At 39.1% G+C, this 19,649-nt stretch overlaps 1 protein-coding gene across 1 annotated transcript; it reads left to right on the forward strand.

Moving 5' to 3' along the window:
* Positions 1–5,506: 5,506 nt before the first annotated feature.
* LOC119809530 (caspase-1-like) lies at positions 5,507–14,440 on the forward strand. Its single transcript, XM_038322390.1, has 10 exons — positions 5,507–5,644; positions 6,246–6,512; positions 6,781–6,843; positions 8,331–8,443; positions 9,090–9,263; positions 9,667–9,901; positions 10,415–10,555; positions 12,765–12,874; positions 13,321–13,424; positions 14,342–14,440. The coding sequence occupies exons 1-9, from the start codon at positions 5,638–5,640 to the stop codon at positions 13,417–13,419; spliced, it is 1,209 nt and encodes a 402-aa protein (XP_038178318.1). The 5' UTR covers positions 5,507–5,637; the 3' UTR covers positions 13,420–13,424; positions 14,342–14,440.
* Positions 14,441–19,649: the final 5,209 nt, after the last annotated feature.

Below are 19,649 nucleotides of genomic sequence, written 5' to 3' on the forward strand. Positions count from 1 at the left end.
GATTGATGTTCCATTTCTAAAGCCCACTCATAAATATTCTCTGAGTTGGGTATGGTAACATGCAACTTAATCTTAATATTCTGTTTGGAAGGCAGAGGCAGGCAGATCCCTGTTGGTTTGATACCAGTGTGCTCTGCATGTGAGTTCCAGGCCAACTAGAGATGCATAATGTGACCATGTCAATCAATAATAACAGCAATTGAAAGAAGAAGATAAAGAAAAATTCTCTGAACTGTTCACTGTATTTGTATGTTGAGTATTCTCATCTGCAGGGTGCATCACCTTTCATCAATTTCTCAGATGTAAAGCACTTTTGTGGCTTTGTAAGCTTCTCTTAGTTGACTCCTGTATTTTAAATCACATTAAACTGGATATGCCCAAAGCTAAAGCTGTCATCATCCTCCAAAACTTCTCCTATGTTTTACCAATTTTACTGAGGGCAACACTATATATGCAAAATTATACATACATGTTTTTTATTCATGTAGAATGTCTCTTTCTCTGTTGACACTTGTCTTAAAGTTTTATTGATATGATCAAGCACCATTACCAAACAACTTGGGGAGATACAGCTTTTTTTTAAGCTTACACTTCCAGGTACCAATCTATCACTGAGGGAATAGAGAACAAAAATTCAAACAGGATTGGAATGTGGATGCAGGAGCTGATGAAGAAGTAATGGGGTATACTGCTTACTGGCTTTCTCCTCATGGCCTGTTCAATTTATTTCTTGTTGAACCCAGGACCACCAGCCCAGGATGACACCACTCACAAGTGGCTGAGTCATCCCATAATGAGCACTGATAAAGAAAAGGCCCCACAGGCTTTCATACAGCAAAAACATATGGAGACATTTTCTCAATTAAAGTTTTATTGTCTCTAATGATTCTAGCTTTTGTCAAGTTGACATAAAACTAGGCAATACAACACCCCAAGTCAAAATCCAAGCTGTGGCACATTGTTTCCTTTCTCAAGTATGTACCAAAATCTACCAATGGTTATGTTTTTCATCTCTTTAAGAGGCAAGCCACACCCACTCCCTGTGTCCCCTGCCCTCCTCCTGCCATCTAAGATACTCTCACTGTCCCCTCTTGGCACGTACACATCTCTCTCTCTCTCTCTCTCTCTCTCTCTCTCTCTCTCTCTCTCTCTCTCTCTCTCTCTCTCTCTCTCTCTCTCTCTTTCTCTCTCTCTCGGGCCTTTCTCTGTTTCTCTCCTCCACTTTTCTTTTTTTCTCTCTTCTCTAAGTAATAAATATCCAACTCTATTCTGTACAATGTGTCTGCCTATTGCCTTCCTTTTACCTGCTCACACCCGCCCACGTGGCGGGACCAGCCAGCCCAGCCACTTGCCTCGCTGGGACCAGCAACCACTCTGGGGTCCAGCAGCCATCTCTGCCTGAGACTAGCTGCTCTGCAGGCCCGCCAGGGATCTTACAGCGTTTTTAAAATTGGTGCTATGTGACTCAGATATCCTGAATCGGGTTCTTTTTCCACTCTCACCACCAGCTTCCCGGCTTCAATCAGTGAGTCTCCCTGTTCTGCTATGGTTGCTTTCCTTTATTGGAATGGTGTTTGGATTAACCCCAGATGTCATTCCACCCATGTGTTAGCACTGCACACTCCCCATACAGTGCATTCGACTGGGGACCGGGGGTTCCCCAGCTTCTTTATCTTTTTTTCATTTCTTCTCTATCCCTTTTCTCTTCTCTCATCATAACCACCGCTCAGAGCAGCCCCAGCCTTTCTGGTTTCTGGGTCACCCGACCAGATCCAACTAGGCCATAACACTCCACTTGCAGTCACGGTCCTCCTCCATGAATCCTGAGTGTTCACGCTGATTTGCATCCTGCCTATTTCCACAAGACGTTCTGGCCTTGGGTGCCGCTGTTTCACAGGATTTCATGATTTTGGCTCTGGATAGCAACCAACTCCCCAGCTTTTTTAAATTCCAACCGACTTTTTCAATTCCAGCCATGTCATGGTACAGTTTTTTTTCGGTTCCAGCCTTTTGCACCCCCGTCTGCAGCTTATAGTATGGCACGGTGGTTCAGCAACAAGGCAGATCATGCCTTTAGGTCCCTCTCACTAAGCTTAAAATCCTTACAGCTCAACAATTGTGACTTTTTCATACATGTGACTGCCACCATGTGGACTGGGGTCAGGTGACTTTATCACCATCGTAACTGAGGGCCAGGTCAGGTGACCAAGTTCTGCCATCTTTACTGAAGTATTACCTGCCAGGATCCCCAGTGTTAACTTTACATGGGTGACCTTACCACCATCTTGGCTGAGAGCCTGGTCAGGTGACCAAGCTCTCTCATTTTTCAGGTGACCAAGCTCTCCCATTTTTACTTACGTATACCCTGTCTTGTCTCCCAGTTTTCACTAAAATCCTCTTGTTAACTCTGTTACATGTGTTTTGCACAGTGTCATGCCTTTGATAGGACCCATCAAAAGCATCCACGTTGCCCAATTCCTGTTCACTCTTTCTATGTATAATAATTGTTCATTACATCTCATTTCAGACTACAAAATCATAAGTTTAAAACATAAGTTTTAAAATGGTATGTACTTTTAAGTCTCTTACAAAAATGCCTTATATTTAGTCCAACCCTCATTTAAAATATATTAAGCTGTTCTCTACCATTGACAGTTCTGCCATTAACCTTTATTGCAAGCAATTTTTTCTTTCTGTCTTTTTACAAGTATAAATCTTACCTGTTAAGAGCCAATATAGTCAGGCTCAGACCCAACCTTCCAGGCAGATTCTATACTGCAGCTATATCTATAAACAGCCCTCAACTGCTCAGAGATCTGGGGAATGTGATATTTAAAATATCTAATTATTAAAAAACTTTCCATAACAAAATGAGACAGGTTGGCTCCCAGCAGCAGCACTCTGTTTCCTCCAAAGAAGACAGAAGACAAATGGGCACAGAACAACATCCTTCTGCAGTTCGCTTCAACTGCCGAGTGTTGACCATTGGGAAAAACTGCCTTTCACCTAAACTAAAGACCTCCAGACATGGACAGAATCACTGGAATCGACAGCCTAGCTGCTAAGGTCAAGGTTGGCCTGTCTTCCTACAGATTTCTTAGCCCACAGGGTCTTCTGGAGCTTGGCAGGCCCTGCACTAAACAGCAAATGTCAAGTGCAACCTTTAGCGACCCGAGTGCTGGGATTAAAGGCGTGCGCCACCACCACCCGGCAAGAAAAGTATTTTTTAAGACTATGGAAGGTAGCATAAGAGAGAAATTTGATCTGAACCTCTCAGCTATCAAACTGTATCAGAGAACCTCGAGAAGGATAAGATTTTACTTGAGTTACTGACTAAAAATGACAGAGAACTTACTTGGTTGGCACCCAGAGCTACTCTTTTTTGGGTCCTCCATGGTCGTCAAACTGTGGTGTCTAATCTCCTGCTTTTTATTATAAAAAAAGAGCTGGGAATGTTATGGTTTTTGTCTCTTTAAGAGGCAAGCCATGCCCACTCCCGGTGATCCCTGCCCTCCTCCCGCCATTTTAGATACTCTCACTGTCTCCTCTTGGTGCGTGCACGTGTGTGTGTGTCTCTCTCTCTCTCTCTTGAGCCATTCTCTGTCTCTCTCCTCTTCCTTTCTTTCTTTCTCTCTCCTCTAAGTAATAAATATCCAATTCTATTCTATACAATGTGTCTGCCTATGTGCCTTCCCTCTACCCACAGCCTGCTCATACCTGCCCATATAATGTGACCAGCATGCCCAGCCACTCACCTTGCTGGGACCAGCAACTGCTCTGGGGTCTGGCAGCCGTCTCTGCCTGGGACTAGCTGCTCTGCGGGCCCGCTGGGGATCTTGCAGCATTTTTAAAACCAACCTTCTAGTTACCACTTGATTCTGGATGCCTATATTCTAAATTTCCATTGTTTTCTCCACAAAAGAACTCAATGAAGTTTATCTTCCAGATTTCTCTCTTCTTCACTATAGTGTAGTTTCTAATGTGAATAGGAAGTATGTATGTCTCTGTTAAAGTTTCTATTATATGGTTGCAGTTATGGCTAATAATAGGGAAGCAATAAGCTTAACTGAAAACATTCCTTTCTCCTTTAAAGATTTTAAAAGAAGTGTATATTCCTTAACTATGTACATCACAGAAAAAAAAATGAAACAAAAACAAACAAACAAAAAAGAAACACAAGAAGCCAAGAAGGAAATCATCTAGTTGCAAGTATAAAGGAAAATTCACAAAAAGAAACTATATGAATGTGGAGAAAAATCTCAGGGAAGAAACCTCTGTGTCTGCAGAGACTGATGGACAAATTGGAATTCTGTACTGTGGAAAGATTGGAACTTTGTAGGATCAGAGGCTAATAACTTTATTTTGTGCTAATTTTGGTCTTCTGAACAGCCTTTCCTTGCCCCACTCTGTATCTGAACTAACATGTAGTAAAAATAAATAAAAACTTCTTAGAAGCTATTAACTCAGTAAATCATGAGATTTCACCATCACAGAGAGCTAAGGTCGTCACTGGGGAAGATTTTAGGACTAGAGAAAATCTTTCCCCATGACAGTATGTCTGCTGTACTCACCAACGTGATGTAAACTTGCCTGGATTTAGGACCTTTTTGGTTCCCTACAACTAGAAAAACGTCATGAAACTGCTTCCATGTTGGAGCTTTGAATTTGGGGAACCTAGAAATACCTGCGCTCCTAGGCTCAAAAAATGGCTTCAGGATAAAATATCTCTTTACTTTTAAGATGAGAGCTGTGATTTTTATGACAACACAAGCCCTGCTCCTTGCTTTTTGATCCAAGCCCCAGACTCATCCCCAGCCCTGAACCAGAAAACCTGCTGCCTTCTACTTTTCCTCTGTCCTCATCTGTAACAGATCACAAAGGTCTTCTCCCCGAAGCTTCCTTTATCCCAGCCCCCAACACAAGTAAGCATTCTCTGTGAACACATCAGGCTAGTAGGCCAGGAAACAGTCAATTGCACTGAAGACATTCATCACCCTCTCCTCCCCACCACATTCGGTGCCCGGTAGCCCCTGCCTGTCTCTGCAAAGGAACTCCAGTTGCAGCCTCCCTTCTCTGTACCACTTCCCTCCCCACATTTCCCATGGACTCCACAGACCTTCCCCTTCCAACCTTCCTTCCTCCATTCCTGGCTTCATTCCAGCCCCAGCTCCAGTAGGCACCCATACTAATCCTCAGAGCTCTTGGGCCTCTCAGCTAAGCTGCCTGCCTGCAGGTCTAGTCTTCCCTCTATTTTCCAGCTCCAGTCTCCCAATCTCATACTGAGCTGCAGCAGAAACACCTGTGGGAGCTTTCCTTCCTTTCACCCTGTTCTCATCCCCTGTGGATGCCTCAGATCTTCCCTTTCTAACCTCCCTCCCCCACTGTTGCTTTGTCCCAGCTCATTGTTTTGTTAAAGATTAGGACATTCTCCCTTCCTGCCAGGAGCCTTTACAAATGTTGTGCAAAGGTCATTTCCCAGGTTTACTACTTGACATGTCTGAGCTCCAGAAGGATAAGTTAATGAGGGAAAGAAGCATGAGCAACACAGGAAGAGCGGTTATTTCGCAATCTGCATACACGCCCTGGTGGAATGCAACTTTCAGTTTCAGTAGCTGCACATGCTAGGAGAGAAACGCCATGGCTGGTGAGTTGTCTCTGTTCATAAAGGGGATAAGTTGTGAATAAGTCATTTTGAAAAAGGGTCGTTTTTCTGGAAGCTGTCATTAGCTTCTGTGGATTTTTAAGTGAGCTGAATCTTGAGAAGGGAAAGATTGTGTGGACGAAATCGGCACAGAAGATCCTTAAAGCCAAAGACAGTGAAGGCCAGGGCCAGAAGAAAATGCTGTTGCACTTGTTTCTGCAGTCACATTATAATCTTAACTATTACATGGCCCTAGTCTGACAGAGGCAGCCTAATGAGGGACTGAGATACAGGCTGCAACGGAGTATGTTGTATTGCCTTTTCTTTGTTTTATTAATCTGATTTGAGAACATGTGGAAGCAGGATGAGGTTTATGCTTTTTGAGTTCTAACAGAAAGACAGTAACTTGTTACTTGTGTCTCCTCCTATGCTCTTGTGTAATGTTGAGGAAAAATAGAGGGCAGAGATAGCAAAAAGAAAGGGTAAGAGTTGTATGTGAAATGGACATTTTACTTTTTAGTTCTGGAAGAGGCCAAGTAGTTTTTAACAGGAAAGGAGTATGTGGTTGTTTTCTTGACTTGAGAAATGTTTGTGCCTTAAACAGACAAGATCCTCAGAGCAAAGAGGAAGCAGTTCATCAATTCAGTGGGTGAAGGGACAATAAATGGCTTGCTGGATGAACTTTTCGAGAAGAAAGTCCTGAACCAGGAAGAGATGGAGAGAGTAAAACTTGTAAATGCCACTGTTATGGACAAAGCACGGGACCTGTGTGATTCTGTCACCAGGAAAGGTCCCCAGGCAAGCCAAATTCTACTCACTTACATTTGTAATGAAGATGTCTATCTGGCAGGAGTTCTGGAGCTTCGAACAGGTAAGAGCCTTCATTTCAAAATACGTTGAAAGTCAATATCTTTTTATAACCATTGTCTGGGTCACATATTTCCTATGTGGTTTGAATGTAACTCCCTCACTTCAGACAGCAGAGTTTCATTTTTGTGTCAGTGACCCTTATATGTCTCTTATCTCTGTTACTCCTATTTTTTCTTCCTGGTCTCGTGTATCTGCCATTGGCCCCAAACTTGCTGTATAACCAAGTATTACCTTGTAATGATGAATTAATTTCCTTTATTTCTCTTCAGGTACACCAGCTGCAAATACCATTAGTGCAGATGATATCCAGGGAGGACATCCTTCTTCCTCAGGTATACATGTTCAGAAAGAAACAACACCCTTTAAACACAAATGCTTTTGGCTATATTCTTTATGGGATAAACCTAGGTTGAAGGCATTTGACTAACTGATAACTAGTTAATAACTAACTCCCAAGCATCGATTATATGATATTCTTCATCCTGTTCTCTACATACCTTGCTCATGCAAAGCAGTTCTCATGGCTTCACCACCCATATTTATAGTAAAATTTTCTGACTTTGTATCTCAAGTCTTAACTGCATAGTTGGGTACTAAACCTTATTCAAGTGCCTAGTGCACATATTCCTATCTCCTCTGGACTTATATCTCTAAACACCTCCAAAGGTAAACTTTTACAGTCCTCTCCTAATCCTTTTCAGTTTTCCCTTTCTTAGCTATAGTTGTCATCATGAGCAGTTGTTAAAATGTGAATATTAAAGTGCATGCTCAGTATTTCGTTTTTTTTCCCTACCTCTTTTAGTGTGTGGCTAAGTTTTAATGAGTTCCCCTCTCAAGGCCTCTGCCACTTTATTACACACCTGTAATTTGTAGTCTGCAGTAGTTGACAATCATTACTCTCTCTACAGTTATCTATGTCAGCTATAATTTTTTATCGTTATAGAAATAGCTACCATATGTCAATTGTACTCTTGACATTGCTCTAGAAAAATCTTCAAGAATAGTAAGCCCGGCAAATGATACTTTTTTGAAATGTACTTAAATGATTAAATATTATATGAATATTTATTTTAAACTATTTTTGTCGCTGAAATAAAGCTACCACCATCTTAGGTATTGTAATAATAACCCTTATTTAGATAACAAGAAATTCAGTAAGAAAGCCAATATTCATAGTGGTTCTTCCATAATAGAAGGTTGTTCTTTATTCATGAAGATTATATAAGACATTCTCAATGAGAGAGAACTCAGCTCAGATGTGTCACAAACCAAACACATTTGTACCTTCTATTGGCTACATTCAGACAGACTATATTCTGGATTGCTGGTAACAAGGGCAACTTTGTGGTGCAGTGTGAATGCAACTATAGAACTCTGAGGGTCATTTTTAAAAAGTACTTCAAGTGATGCCTACTATTGTGCATAAGTTAAAAAAAATAGGTAAACATATATTTTATAATTTTCAGTGGGATTAAATAATACATCTTTCCTGTATTACTGTCCTCTATCTACAATTTCATTCTTAGCTTCAAATATTTTCTAAAATAAATGATAAATGTTTCAATACTTCATGCTTTTCTTAGTTTTTATCTAAAATATTTAACAAAATACTAATCCAAGGATAGATTGCAGATCACACTACTGGAGATCTCTGGCTTGCAATGTGTCCATTAATAGGAGTATGTATCTCATTCTACAGTGTGGAAATGACCCCAGGGTTTTACTCACCTGTCTTCACATGTAGATAAGGCTAGAAGAGACTTGAAGCAAGACCACCAGGCTTCAATCTATATTGGCATTTTTTTTTTGTCTCTTACAGAAATAAAGGAAGAACAGAAGAAAAAAGGTGACACATTTCTGGGACCAAGTGGGAACCTCAAGTTATGCTCCTCAGAAAGAGCTCAAAAGATTTGGGAAGAAAATTCTCCAGAGGTGCTGTGCCCAGAATCTGGGATAGAGCAAGCTGAGGAATACTGATGCCATTCTAAAGGGTGGTGATTCTTTGCCACAGCTATGTTCATTGCAGTGTTTCCCAGACTTGATGAGTCACTCTGCCTTACATAAAAGTTCTCTATGTCCAAGAATCTCAGGTTTATTTGAAGTTTTACAAATCTGGCCCAATTCCTTGGGATACAATAATAGCAACAGCAAAATCAGTGCCTAACATTAGATGCTTACTGTGAGTCGAGTATTACTCTGTACACCTTATATTAAAAAAAGCTGTTAACCTTCAAAATGACCCATTTTAGAGGTTAAGAAGCATAGTCTGATACGCATCAATATTATATCTAGAATCAATAAGAAATCAGAGGAATTAGTTTTATAATTATGGATGCCTAGCTTTGTTTTTCAAAATTTCATTTTCAAAATTAGGAGTAGATGCTTAGAAACTACCTGTGTATTCATAAATTCTCTTAGTGCTCTTGAATTAAGACTCATTCCATTTTTATCCATAATCTTTTCATCACAAGGTTGATTTCTTGAAAGGATTAAGCAGAGGGAATTGTAAACTATCATAAGCATATAAAATAGACATTGAATTAAACAAAGTTGTTCATTGAATCTGCCCTTCCTTCAGATTTATCCAATAATGGATAGGTCCACTCGTACACGTCTTGCTCTCATAATCTGCAACATAGAGTTTGACCATCTTCCTAGAAGGGAAGGAGCTGAAGTGGATCTCAGAGAAATGAGGTTGCTGCTGCAGGGTCTGGGATATACTGTGAAGGAGAAGGAAAATCTCACAGCTCTGGTAAGATTTCTCAAAATATGGAAACAATATTCATGTTTTTCATAATCCTAGATAATGCCAGAAAACATGGTACAGTGTCAGAAAATGTACACTCTTGCTAGTTTGTAATGATGATGTCTTTTTGTGAGGAGCCACTAAATATTACATATGCCTGCCAACACTAAAATGCTTTAGCCAAAGTCTCCTGTAAAATCCAATTGGAAAATATTTCAACCAGTTCAATGATCTCAGGATGACGTCCTATAATCTTTATAGTTCGATTTCCATAAAATTGAGAATTAGAAAGTTTCTTTTCCATGTCACTGTTTTCATGGAATTACTCAGGAACCCCCTTGACTGTTTGCAATGAAATCCCACAGTATAATGGTAGTTCATTGAACATCACTGCTCTGCTTTCTTTCAGGCAATGATTAATGCAGTGAAGGAATTTGCTGACCGCCCTGAGCACAAAACTTCTGACAGTACTTTCCTTGTACTCATGTCCCACGGTATCAAGGAAGGAATATGTGGGAAATCACACTCTGATAAAGAAGCAGATATTTTAAAACTAGATACTATTTTTGGAATGATGAACACGTTGATGTGTCCAAGCCTGAAAGACAAACCCAAAGTTATCATCATTCAGGCCTGCCGTGGGGGTGAGTGCTAATTGTTTAAATAACAGGATGCTCACAGTCGGACTTTGTCATTTATATACAGATGGCACTTGCCAGTTTTTTGTGTGTGATGCCTAAATATCATACATCTATTTTATTACTCAGTTAATTATGCACTTTGTAGATTGTATTTCAAATTGGTAGATACTTGCTTCCTTTTCCACTAGAGAATATCACATCAGCAATCATACATACATATTGATATTTGGGTGTTATTAGAATCTATTTAAAAACTAAAAGAGAAAAGAATGATAGAAACATGACCTATAACAAATATTGTATACATATGTATATATTTACATATATATTCACACTCACATATATATATGCCTGTGTATGTATTCATACATATATATATATATATATATATATAGAGAGAGAGAGAGAGAGAGAGAGAGACTAATAATTTTACAAATAGAGTTTTAATAAAATTTTAAGGAAACAATAATTCCCTTGAAAATTGTTAGTAACATAAAACCAATTTTGTCTTTCCAGAGAACCGAGGATTGGTGTTGGTAAAAGATTCAGTAGGAGACACTGGAAAGAAATTCTTAGTGGATGTGGATTTGGAAGATGACGGCATTAAGAGCGCCCACATAGAAAAGGATTTTATCACTTTCTGCTCTTCAACACCACGTAAAGATTTTTTATGCATATGAACTTTGTCGGGTTTACTGTTAGAAAGAGGAACACCATATTTAGTATTGCATAAGACATTTAATGCCCACTTAAAAAGTTCATATTCAACCCCCCTCACACAGACAAAATATACATACAATGTTTGCTGAATTAGTAATCTCTTCCATGGTGCATATTTTTTTCCTAGAACTACGAAGGATAACAGAAAAATAAACAGATGAATATGAACCCTAAGGTTCATTAGAATCTGAAAGGTTCATATGATTGGGCTTAGTCAAGACACCAGTGTGCACCAGCATCAAGTATTTCCAGAATCTTGATGACTGAGGCATGGAGACAGGAAAACAGCACAGGATCTCAAATCCTCAAAGTCCAAGCTGCTCAAGCACCTGAAATTCCAATGTTGGTATGAATAGTTGGGAGGGTGGGCACAGGACACCCTCTTGATAGCACACAGACCAGCTACCCTACATATTGGAGGCTAAGTAGTCTTAATGTGAGAGGGTTTTATACATGAAAGCAGATATTCATAAAAAATTCCAATATATGCTACATCCTGACAGTTCCATTTGTATGAACTTATATTAAGTCTGTTTGTTTCATCTTGCTGAGATTTCTTTGAATATCTCACCAATATTTGCAAATATACTGCCATTATAGCAAGGACTGAATAAGATGATATGTGTGAAATATTGAACTATTCCTAAAAAATCTAGCATTAAGTTTTCTTATTATCAAGGTTTTAATTTCTAATCCTACTCATTACTTATTATGTTAAGACTTAAATAAAACTCATTTGAGCGAGCCTTTCATTTCCTGAATTTTGCATTTCTAGAAGCCTACATTCTTTTACTAAACTATACCCTGAAGGCTCTGCCTCTGATCAAATGGATTACAGATTATATTATTGACTATGGTCATAACCTCCAGATATAGTCCACTCCTACACTGGGTGGACCAAGCCCAATGTATATCTCACTACATCATTTTCTAATGATAAAAATCATGAATATTAATAGATTGTGGGATCATAGGGCCTTGCTGAATGATTGGTTACTTATAAATACAGGCAGATGGAGAATCATCTTTGGAAACATACCAAGTAGTAAACCACTGATACCCCATTGCATTGTATTATACCATTTGTTATGCAGACAGACCTAATAGAGGCAGTGAATCATTAAAATCACAAAATGATTCAAAATGATGGGAAAGAGACATATAAGAGGGAGGTACTGATTTATGGGTGGGAGGGAAATAATGAGAGAGCAAGACATAAACAAATCAGATGCTTTTTATATATCGAAGAAATTGCCAAAGAACAAGTGTATTTAATTTTAAAATACCATAGCAAAACTCCCATAAGTTTCCAGCTTAAGAACACAGTCAACTTTATTATTAGATTTAACTGTTCATTTATATCATTTCTGCTCATTTTGCACCATACATCCTCTGTAGTTATAGAGTCTCTTCAAGCCTTTCCATTCTTGCCATCTGACATGCTGGTTTCTGTATCTCTTTCTTTTGCTGTCTTCACGATTCTTTGTAAATGGTTCAGACTATAAAAATTTTGTACACAAGTTACCATACTTAGATGAAATTTACCAGTGTAAACCCCAATCACATTGTAGGGCTATTGGGAAAAGAATCTGGTCTTAATTGGACTATTATGGAAAGAATCTGGCCTTTTACTCTCTTCACTATCAAACTACTTGCAAAGATACCTGTTTCTACTCCTCACTCATTTCCTTTACCTAGCTCATATATTTGTGGTATATTTATTGCTCAAATATCTCTTTTTGGTAAAAATAATTACTGAAAACTTCTAATTAAGAACATCACATTTTAAAATGTACAACAGTCTTGAATCAGACCCATTACAGAACATCTTAGAGAAAAATACTCAGCTACTTATTCTCCAAAACTTATCACTCCCTTACTCCAGGGCCTGCCTCAGCATTAGTTTTCACTTCCTTGATATCAGGAGCTTCACCATTTTAAAATCTGTATGGTGTATAGCAACCACCTTGAGGAAGAGATAAGAGGTATTCATTGAATTTCATATATATAAATTGAAAAATGGCAGACAGTTTATAGGATACAATATGGATACTATATAAAGTGTCCAGTTAGAGTGGAAAGGCTATGGAGGGCTGTATTCAGAGTAAGGTCTGTCATAAGATTTTTGAATATATGTTATTCACAGATAATGTTTCTTGGAGACACCCTGACAAGGGCTCTATTTTCATTATGGAACTCATCAAATACATGAAAGAATATGCTTGCTCTTGTGACTTGGAGGATATTTTCAGAAAGGTAGGACTCGAATGCTTTTTCAACTCTACTTCTGTGGTCTTGGGTTGCTGCCAGTAGGAAAGCTCTGGCCATATTTGTCTTGTAATAATGTCATCCTTTCCAAAGAGTTTTGTATTACTATTATTATTTCTTTTGATTGGTCAACAATCTCTACATGGTACCACTGTTTTATGCTCACAAACCCTAAGAAATAATCATTTATATTAACCCCTATCCTGTCCTAGTAGAAAATGGAAGAGAATTTAATACCCCTGTATCCATTATATTATTTAGTTCCAGCAAAAGCACTTAAAACTCATCTGGGAGACTATTCTGATAGCTGTGATTCTTACAAATGCCTTGAGTTATTGTTTCTTGTCATGATAGTCAATGTAGTTTTTTTTCCATCTCAAGTCAAGATTTTAGTCTCTGAAAATAATGGCTATAAATCTCCCTTTCTCTTTTAGGTTCGATTTTCATTTGAACAACCAGAATTTAGTTTACAGATGCCCACCTCTGAAAGGGTGACTTTGACAAAACGTTTCTACCTCTTCCCAGGACTTTAAAATAAGTATGCTGTACCACTGTCTTTGTAAAATTCTCCCTCTCCTCTCCTCTCCTCTCCTCTCTCCTCTCCTCTCTCCTCTCCTCTCCTCTCCTCTCCTCTCCTCTCCTCTCCTCTCCCTCTCTCTTTCCCCTCTTCTGTGTGTGTATGTGTGTGTGTGTGTGTGTGTATATACTGTAAATGGATACTGTCCTGTCATTTTCCGGCCACCCAGACCTGAATAATCACACAGGAAATATATTAATTACAACACTGTTTGACCAATGTCTTAGGTGTATTCCTAGCTAGCTCTTGCATCTTAATTGAACCCATTTCTATTAATCTGTGTATCACTACATGGATGTGGCTTACTGGTAAGGTTCTGGTAACTTTCTCTTTTAGCAGTTGCGTGGGGTCTGCCTGGCTCCACCTTCTTTCCTCTTCTATCTTTGCTTGGACTTCCCACCTTGCTATATTCTTCCCTGCCACAGGCCAAAGCAGCTACTTTATTAACAATGGTAATAATACATATTCACAGCATACAGAGGGGAATCCCACATCAGTGTACAGTATGGAAAGTTTGTGTAAAGACAACTGAAGAGTACCATAACTGATCCTCATCCAGGTTTCTAGGTCTGTCATTATTTTGGGGAGAGCAGGGAAACACTAAAAGGATGCCATGTTTTCAGTTCTCTATAAAGTATGCTGTTCTTTCTTAGCATTCCCAGATTTGTATGGTCCTTTCTCAGGGTGGGTTATTGTGGACCCAAATTTTGAGAAGCCTGTATTCTATATGTGCAGATTTTATCTCAGTAGAACAGCACTTAAACAATCCTTAGGCTTTTCTCTGTTGTGAGTGTATATGTCAGAATTATATGGTTATATTAGAATCTGCACATGCCTCAACAGAATACTTATGTTTGTGTAATTTCCCTTTCCCATAGGAACCAAGATTTCCATCATTCTGTACCTCCTCGGGGAATCATGTCAATCAGAAGCAACATTTCTCTAAATGACACAATAAATCTCAAACAAAACTGAAAGGCTATCCTGTTGTTATTGCTGTTGTGATTGGCTTTTCCTTTATTTGAGTAAATGCTCAGAACACAATAAGAGAAATATGTATTTTTTATTGAATTTAGTCTTTTAAAGTGCATTTTGATTACTATAACTCATACCCTATTTAGTATCCTTCTATCCCTATAATTACTCTCCTCTCTACAATTTCCTTTCACAGACCCATGTGTCTTGCTTTTGAAACTCACCTAGTTTAACTAGGATCATCAGTAATAGCCATGGGAAGGGACTCTCCACCGTAGCCTGGTAGATACCTTAGTGGAGACACAACTGCAAACATTTAACTGCCAATCTACCAGAATCCCTCAGTAACCAGAGTATCAACAGAGTTCTTAGACTTGGTTCTTCAGGCTTAACTGGCTGGGAACCATTATTTATTTTAAGATGTCCATTTGTTTGTCTTTTTCTACACATTCATAAAAATTTATATCTTCACCACAGGTATCTGAATTGCACAAATTTAGATCTCAGCAGAAGGAGTGTAGATAAGAGAACTGGAATAGTCACAATCAAAATGATAAATGACATCTCAAAATTAAGTGCTTACTACCGCTGAAGCTTTGACCAGAACCCAACAATTTCTATGTGGTGTTATACTTAAAAGCTTCAAGGAAAATATTGAATCAGCTCAGAACCTTAAAATTTCACATTCTCACGGATTAGATAACCAATCAGCATGCCTAAAAAATATGGGACAATTAGAAGACACAAATGTCACTAAACAGGTGGTCGGTTGTGGTATCACTTTAACCCTTATTCAACAGCCCTGGTAAGAGGTAGTAAGAGCTGTGAGAAGGGTGCATGACCCTTTCTGACTCACCCTATGTAGCCTCCAAGTTGATCACACCACAACCTTATTCTTTTGCCCATTCTCTTGCCAAGCCCTCTGAAACATTTTTGCTGAGATCATGTGATCAATGCCTGAGATTGCTTCTATTAGCAAGGAACAGTCTTTGTCCAGAGGATACCATGAAAAGTGGTAATTAGTCACTCAGCAAAAACTTATACATTAAGACAGTCTTGTACAATTAGTGAAATGCATTCAGAAAGGGCAAAAGGGCTGCTCTCAACTGTGTCTAATAAAAGACTAAATAAAGCTTTAGGAATGCATACACCTTCATGATTAACGCATTTAAAAGAAAACAAGAAAATTGATCAGTTCTCCACTGGAAATGAGACTGCTTAATTTCACTGACTTAGGGCTTTAGCTTTAGAGAGCAGAAGTAGAGATACTGATAAGTCAGAGAAAGAATCAGAACTGGCCATTAGTTACTGGGTCATGGAGAATGGAAAAAAGATACAAAGTGAAAACCTCTCAAAGGGTGGAGTCTGCAGAACAATATTTTATTTATATTTTTATTGTTTATCTGTTTGTTTTTATCCCCAAGAGGAATACAAGAGAATGGGATGTTCCAAAATCAGTGAGCAAGATAGAAACTATAACAGAAAATGAGGCTGAATAATGAGAATCTGTTTTAAATTGAGATATTAGGGTACTCAGTAAACTGTGAAGAATTAATGAAAAAAATAACATATTTTTTTCATGTATTATTTTTTTATTAAAAATTTCCATCTCCTCCCCTCCTCTTCCACCTTCCCTCCCCTCCCCTCCACCCATACCCCCACACCCTCCCTCTCCAGACCAAAGAGCCATCAGGGTTCCCTACACTAAGTTGAGTCCAAGGTCCTCCCAAATCCCTCCAGGTCCAGGAAGGTGAAAAACCAAACTAACAAGGCTCCCACAGAGCCCGTCCTTGTCGTAGAGACCAAGCCCATCGCCATTGTCCTTGGCTTCTCGGTCAGCCACAACTGTCAGCCACATTCAGAGAGTCCGGTTTGGTCGGATGTTCCATCAGTCTCATTCCAACTGGACTTGGTGATCTCCCGTTAGTTCTGTCCCTCCGTATCAGTGGGTGAACGCATCCCTCACGGTTCTGACTTTCTTTCTCATGTTCTCTCTCCTTCTGCTCCTCATCAGGACCTTGGGAGCTCAGTCCGGTGCTCCAATGTGGGGCTCTGTCTCTATCTCCATCCATCGCCAGGTGAAGGTACTATGGTGATATGCAAGATATTCATGAGTATGGTTATAGGATCTGGCCTTTTTCGGCTCCCTCTCCTCAGCTGCCCAAGGAACTAGCTAGGGGCATCTCCCTGGACACTTGGGAACCCCTCTAGAACCAAGTCTCTTGACAACCCTCAAATGGCTCCCTTAATTAAGGGATATATGCTTCCCTGCTCCCATGTCACCCTTCCTATATCCCAAGCATACCATTCCCCCAAGCTCTCCCCATCCTCCCCTTCACGCTTTTCTCTCCCCATCTCCCCTTACCCCCATCCCAGCCCACCACCAAGTTCCCAATTTATGCCCGGTAATATTATCTACTTCCAACATCCAGGAGGATAACTGTATGTTTTTATTTGGGTTCATCTTCTTATTGTCTTCTCAAGGATCAGGAATTATAGGCTCAATGTCCTTTAATTATGGCTAGAAACCGATAATGAGTGAGTACATCCCATGTTCATCTTTTAGGGTCTGGGTTACCTCACTTAGAATAATGTTTTCTATTTCTATCTATTTGCCTGCCAAATTCAAGATGTCGTTTTTTTATCGCTGAGTAGTATTCTAATATGTATATATTCCACACTGTCTTCATCCATTCTTCCACTGAAGGGCATCTAGGTTGTTTCCAGGTTCTGGCTATTACAAATAATGCTGCTATGAACATAGTTGAACAAATGCTTTTGTAGTATCATTGGGCATCTCTTGGGTAAATTCCCAAGAGTGGAATTGCTGGGTCCTGGGGTAGGTTGATCCCGAATTTCCTGAGAAACCGTCACACTGTTCTCCAAAGTGGTTGCACAAGTGTGCATTCCCACCAGCAATGGATGAGTGTAGCCCTTACCCCACAACCTCTCCAGCAAAGGCTATCATTGGTGTTTTTGATTTTAGCCAATCTGACAGGTGTAAGATGGTATCTCAAAGTTGTTTTGATTTGCATTTCCCTGATAGCTAAGGAGGTTGAGCATGAACTTAAATGTCCTTTGGCCATTTGAACTTCTTTTGAAAATTTTTTGTTCAGTTCAGAGCCACATTTTTTAAATGGGTTAATTAGCATTTTAAAGTCTAGTCTCTTGAGTTCCTTATATATTTTAGAGATCAGACCTTTGTCAGTTGCAGGGTTGTTGAAGATCTTTTCCCAGGCAGTAGGCTGCCTTTGTGTTTTAGTGATAGTGTCCTTAGCTTTACAGAAGCTGCTGAGCTTCAGGAGGTCCCATTTATTCAATGTTGCCCTTAATGTCTGTGCTGCTGGGGTTATACGTAGAAAACGGTCTCCTGTACCCATATGTTGTAGAGTACTTCCCACTTTCTCTGCTATCAGGCTCAGTGTGTTCTGATGAATATTGAGGTCTTTATTCCATTTGGACTTGAGTTTTGTGCATGGTGATAGATAGGGATCTACTTTCATTCTTCTACAGGTTGACATCCAGTTATGCCAGCACCATTTGTTGAAGATGCATTCTTTCTTCCATGGTGTACTTTTGGCTCCTTTATCAAAAATCGGGTGTTCATAGATTTGTGGGTTAAGATCCGGGACTTCTATTCGATTCCATTGGTTGACTTGTCTGTTTTTATGCCAATACCAAGCTGTTTTCAATACTGTAGCTCTGTAATAGAGTTGAAGTCAGGGATGGTAATGCCTCCAGAAGTTCCTTTATTGTATAAGATTGTTTTGGCTATCCTGGGATTCTTGTTCTTCCATATAAAGTTGATTATTGTCCTCTCAAGATCTGTGAAGAATTTTGTTGGGATTTTTATGGGGATTGCATTGAAACTATAGATTGCTTTTGGTAGAATTGCCATTTTTACTATGTTGATCCTCCCAATCCAAGAGCAAGGGAGATCCTTCCATTTTCATGTATCGTCTTCAATTTCGTTCTTCAAAGACTTAAAATTCTTGTAAAATAATTCCTTCACTTCCTTGGTTAGAGTTAGCCCAAGACATTTTATGCTATTTGTGGCTATTGTGAAAGGTGATACTTCTCTGATTTCCTTCTCTGATTCCTTATCCTTTGTGTATAGGAGGGCAACTGATTTTTTGGAGTTGATCTTGTATCCTGTCACGATACTAAAGGAGTTTATCAGCCATAGGAGTTCTTTGGTGGAGTTTTTCGGGTCGCTTATGTACACTATCATATCATCTGCAAATAATGAAAGTTTAACTTCTTCCTTTCCAAATCGAATCCTCTTGATCCCCTTATGTTGTCTTATTGCTATTGCTAGGACTTCAAGTACTATATTGAAGAGATAAGGAGAGAGTAGACAGCCTTGTCGCATTCCTGAATTTATTGGGATGGCCTTGAATTTCTCTCCATTTAGTTTGATGTTAGCTGTTGGCTTGCTGTAAATAGCCTTTATTATATTTAGGAATGACCCTTGTATCCCTAATCTCTCCAAGACCTTTATCATAAAGGGGTGTTGAATTTTGTCGAATGCTTTTTCAGCATCTAATGAAATGATCATATGGTTTTTTTCCTTCAGTTTATTTATATGATGGATTACATTGATAGATTTTCGTATGTTGAACCAGCCCTGCATCTCTGGGATGAAGCCTACTTGATCATAGTGGATAATTTTTCTAATGTGTTCTTGGAATCTGTTTGCCAGTATTTTATTGAGAATTTTTGTTTCGATGTTCATGAGTGAGATTGGCCTGTAATTCTCTTTCTTGATTGAGTCTTTGTGTGGTTTAGGTATCAGGGTAACTGTAGCTTCATAACAGGAATTTGTCAATGACTCTTGTGTTTCTATATTATGAAATACCTTAAGGAGTATAGGTATTAGGTCTTCTTGGAAGTTCTGGTAGAATTCTGCATTGAAACCAACTGGTCCTGGGCTCTTTTTGGTAAGGATGTTTTTGATAACAGTTTCTATTTCTTTGTGACTAACTGGAGTATTTAGAATGTTCACCTGGTCCTGGTTTACCTTTGGTATACGGTACTTATCTAAAAAAGTGTCCATTTCTTTTACATTTGCCAATTTTGTGGCATACAGGCTTTTGTAGTAAGATCTAATGATTCTCTGAATTTCCTCTGTGTCTGTGGTTATGTCCCCCTTATCATTTCTGATCTTATTAATTTGCGTGTTCTCTCTGCCATTTGATTAGTTTAGCTAGG

This window comes from Arvicola amphibius, chromosome 3 (assembly GCF_903992535.2).
Source record: "Arvicola amphibius chromosome 3, mArvAmp1.2, whole genome shotgun sequence".
NCBI lineage: Eukaryota > Metazoa > Chordata > Mammalia > Rodentia > Cricetidae > Arvicola > Arvicola amphibius.

What these genes read in the sequence shown, in the direction of transcription:
- LOC119809530 (XM_038322390.1), top strand. An exon ending in GGGAAGAAAATTCTCCAGAG is followed by an intron (nt 8,444 to 9,089) that starts GTGCTGTGCCCA and finishes CCCTTCCTTCAG; the next exon opens with ATTTATCCAATAATGGATAG. An exon ending in AGGAAAATCTCACAGCTCTG is followed by an intron (nt 9,264 to 9,666) that starts GTAAGATTTCTC and finishes GCTTTCTTTCAG; the next exon opens with GCAATGATTAATGCAGTGAA.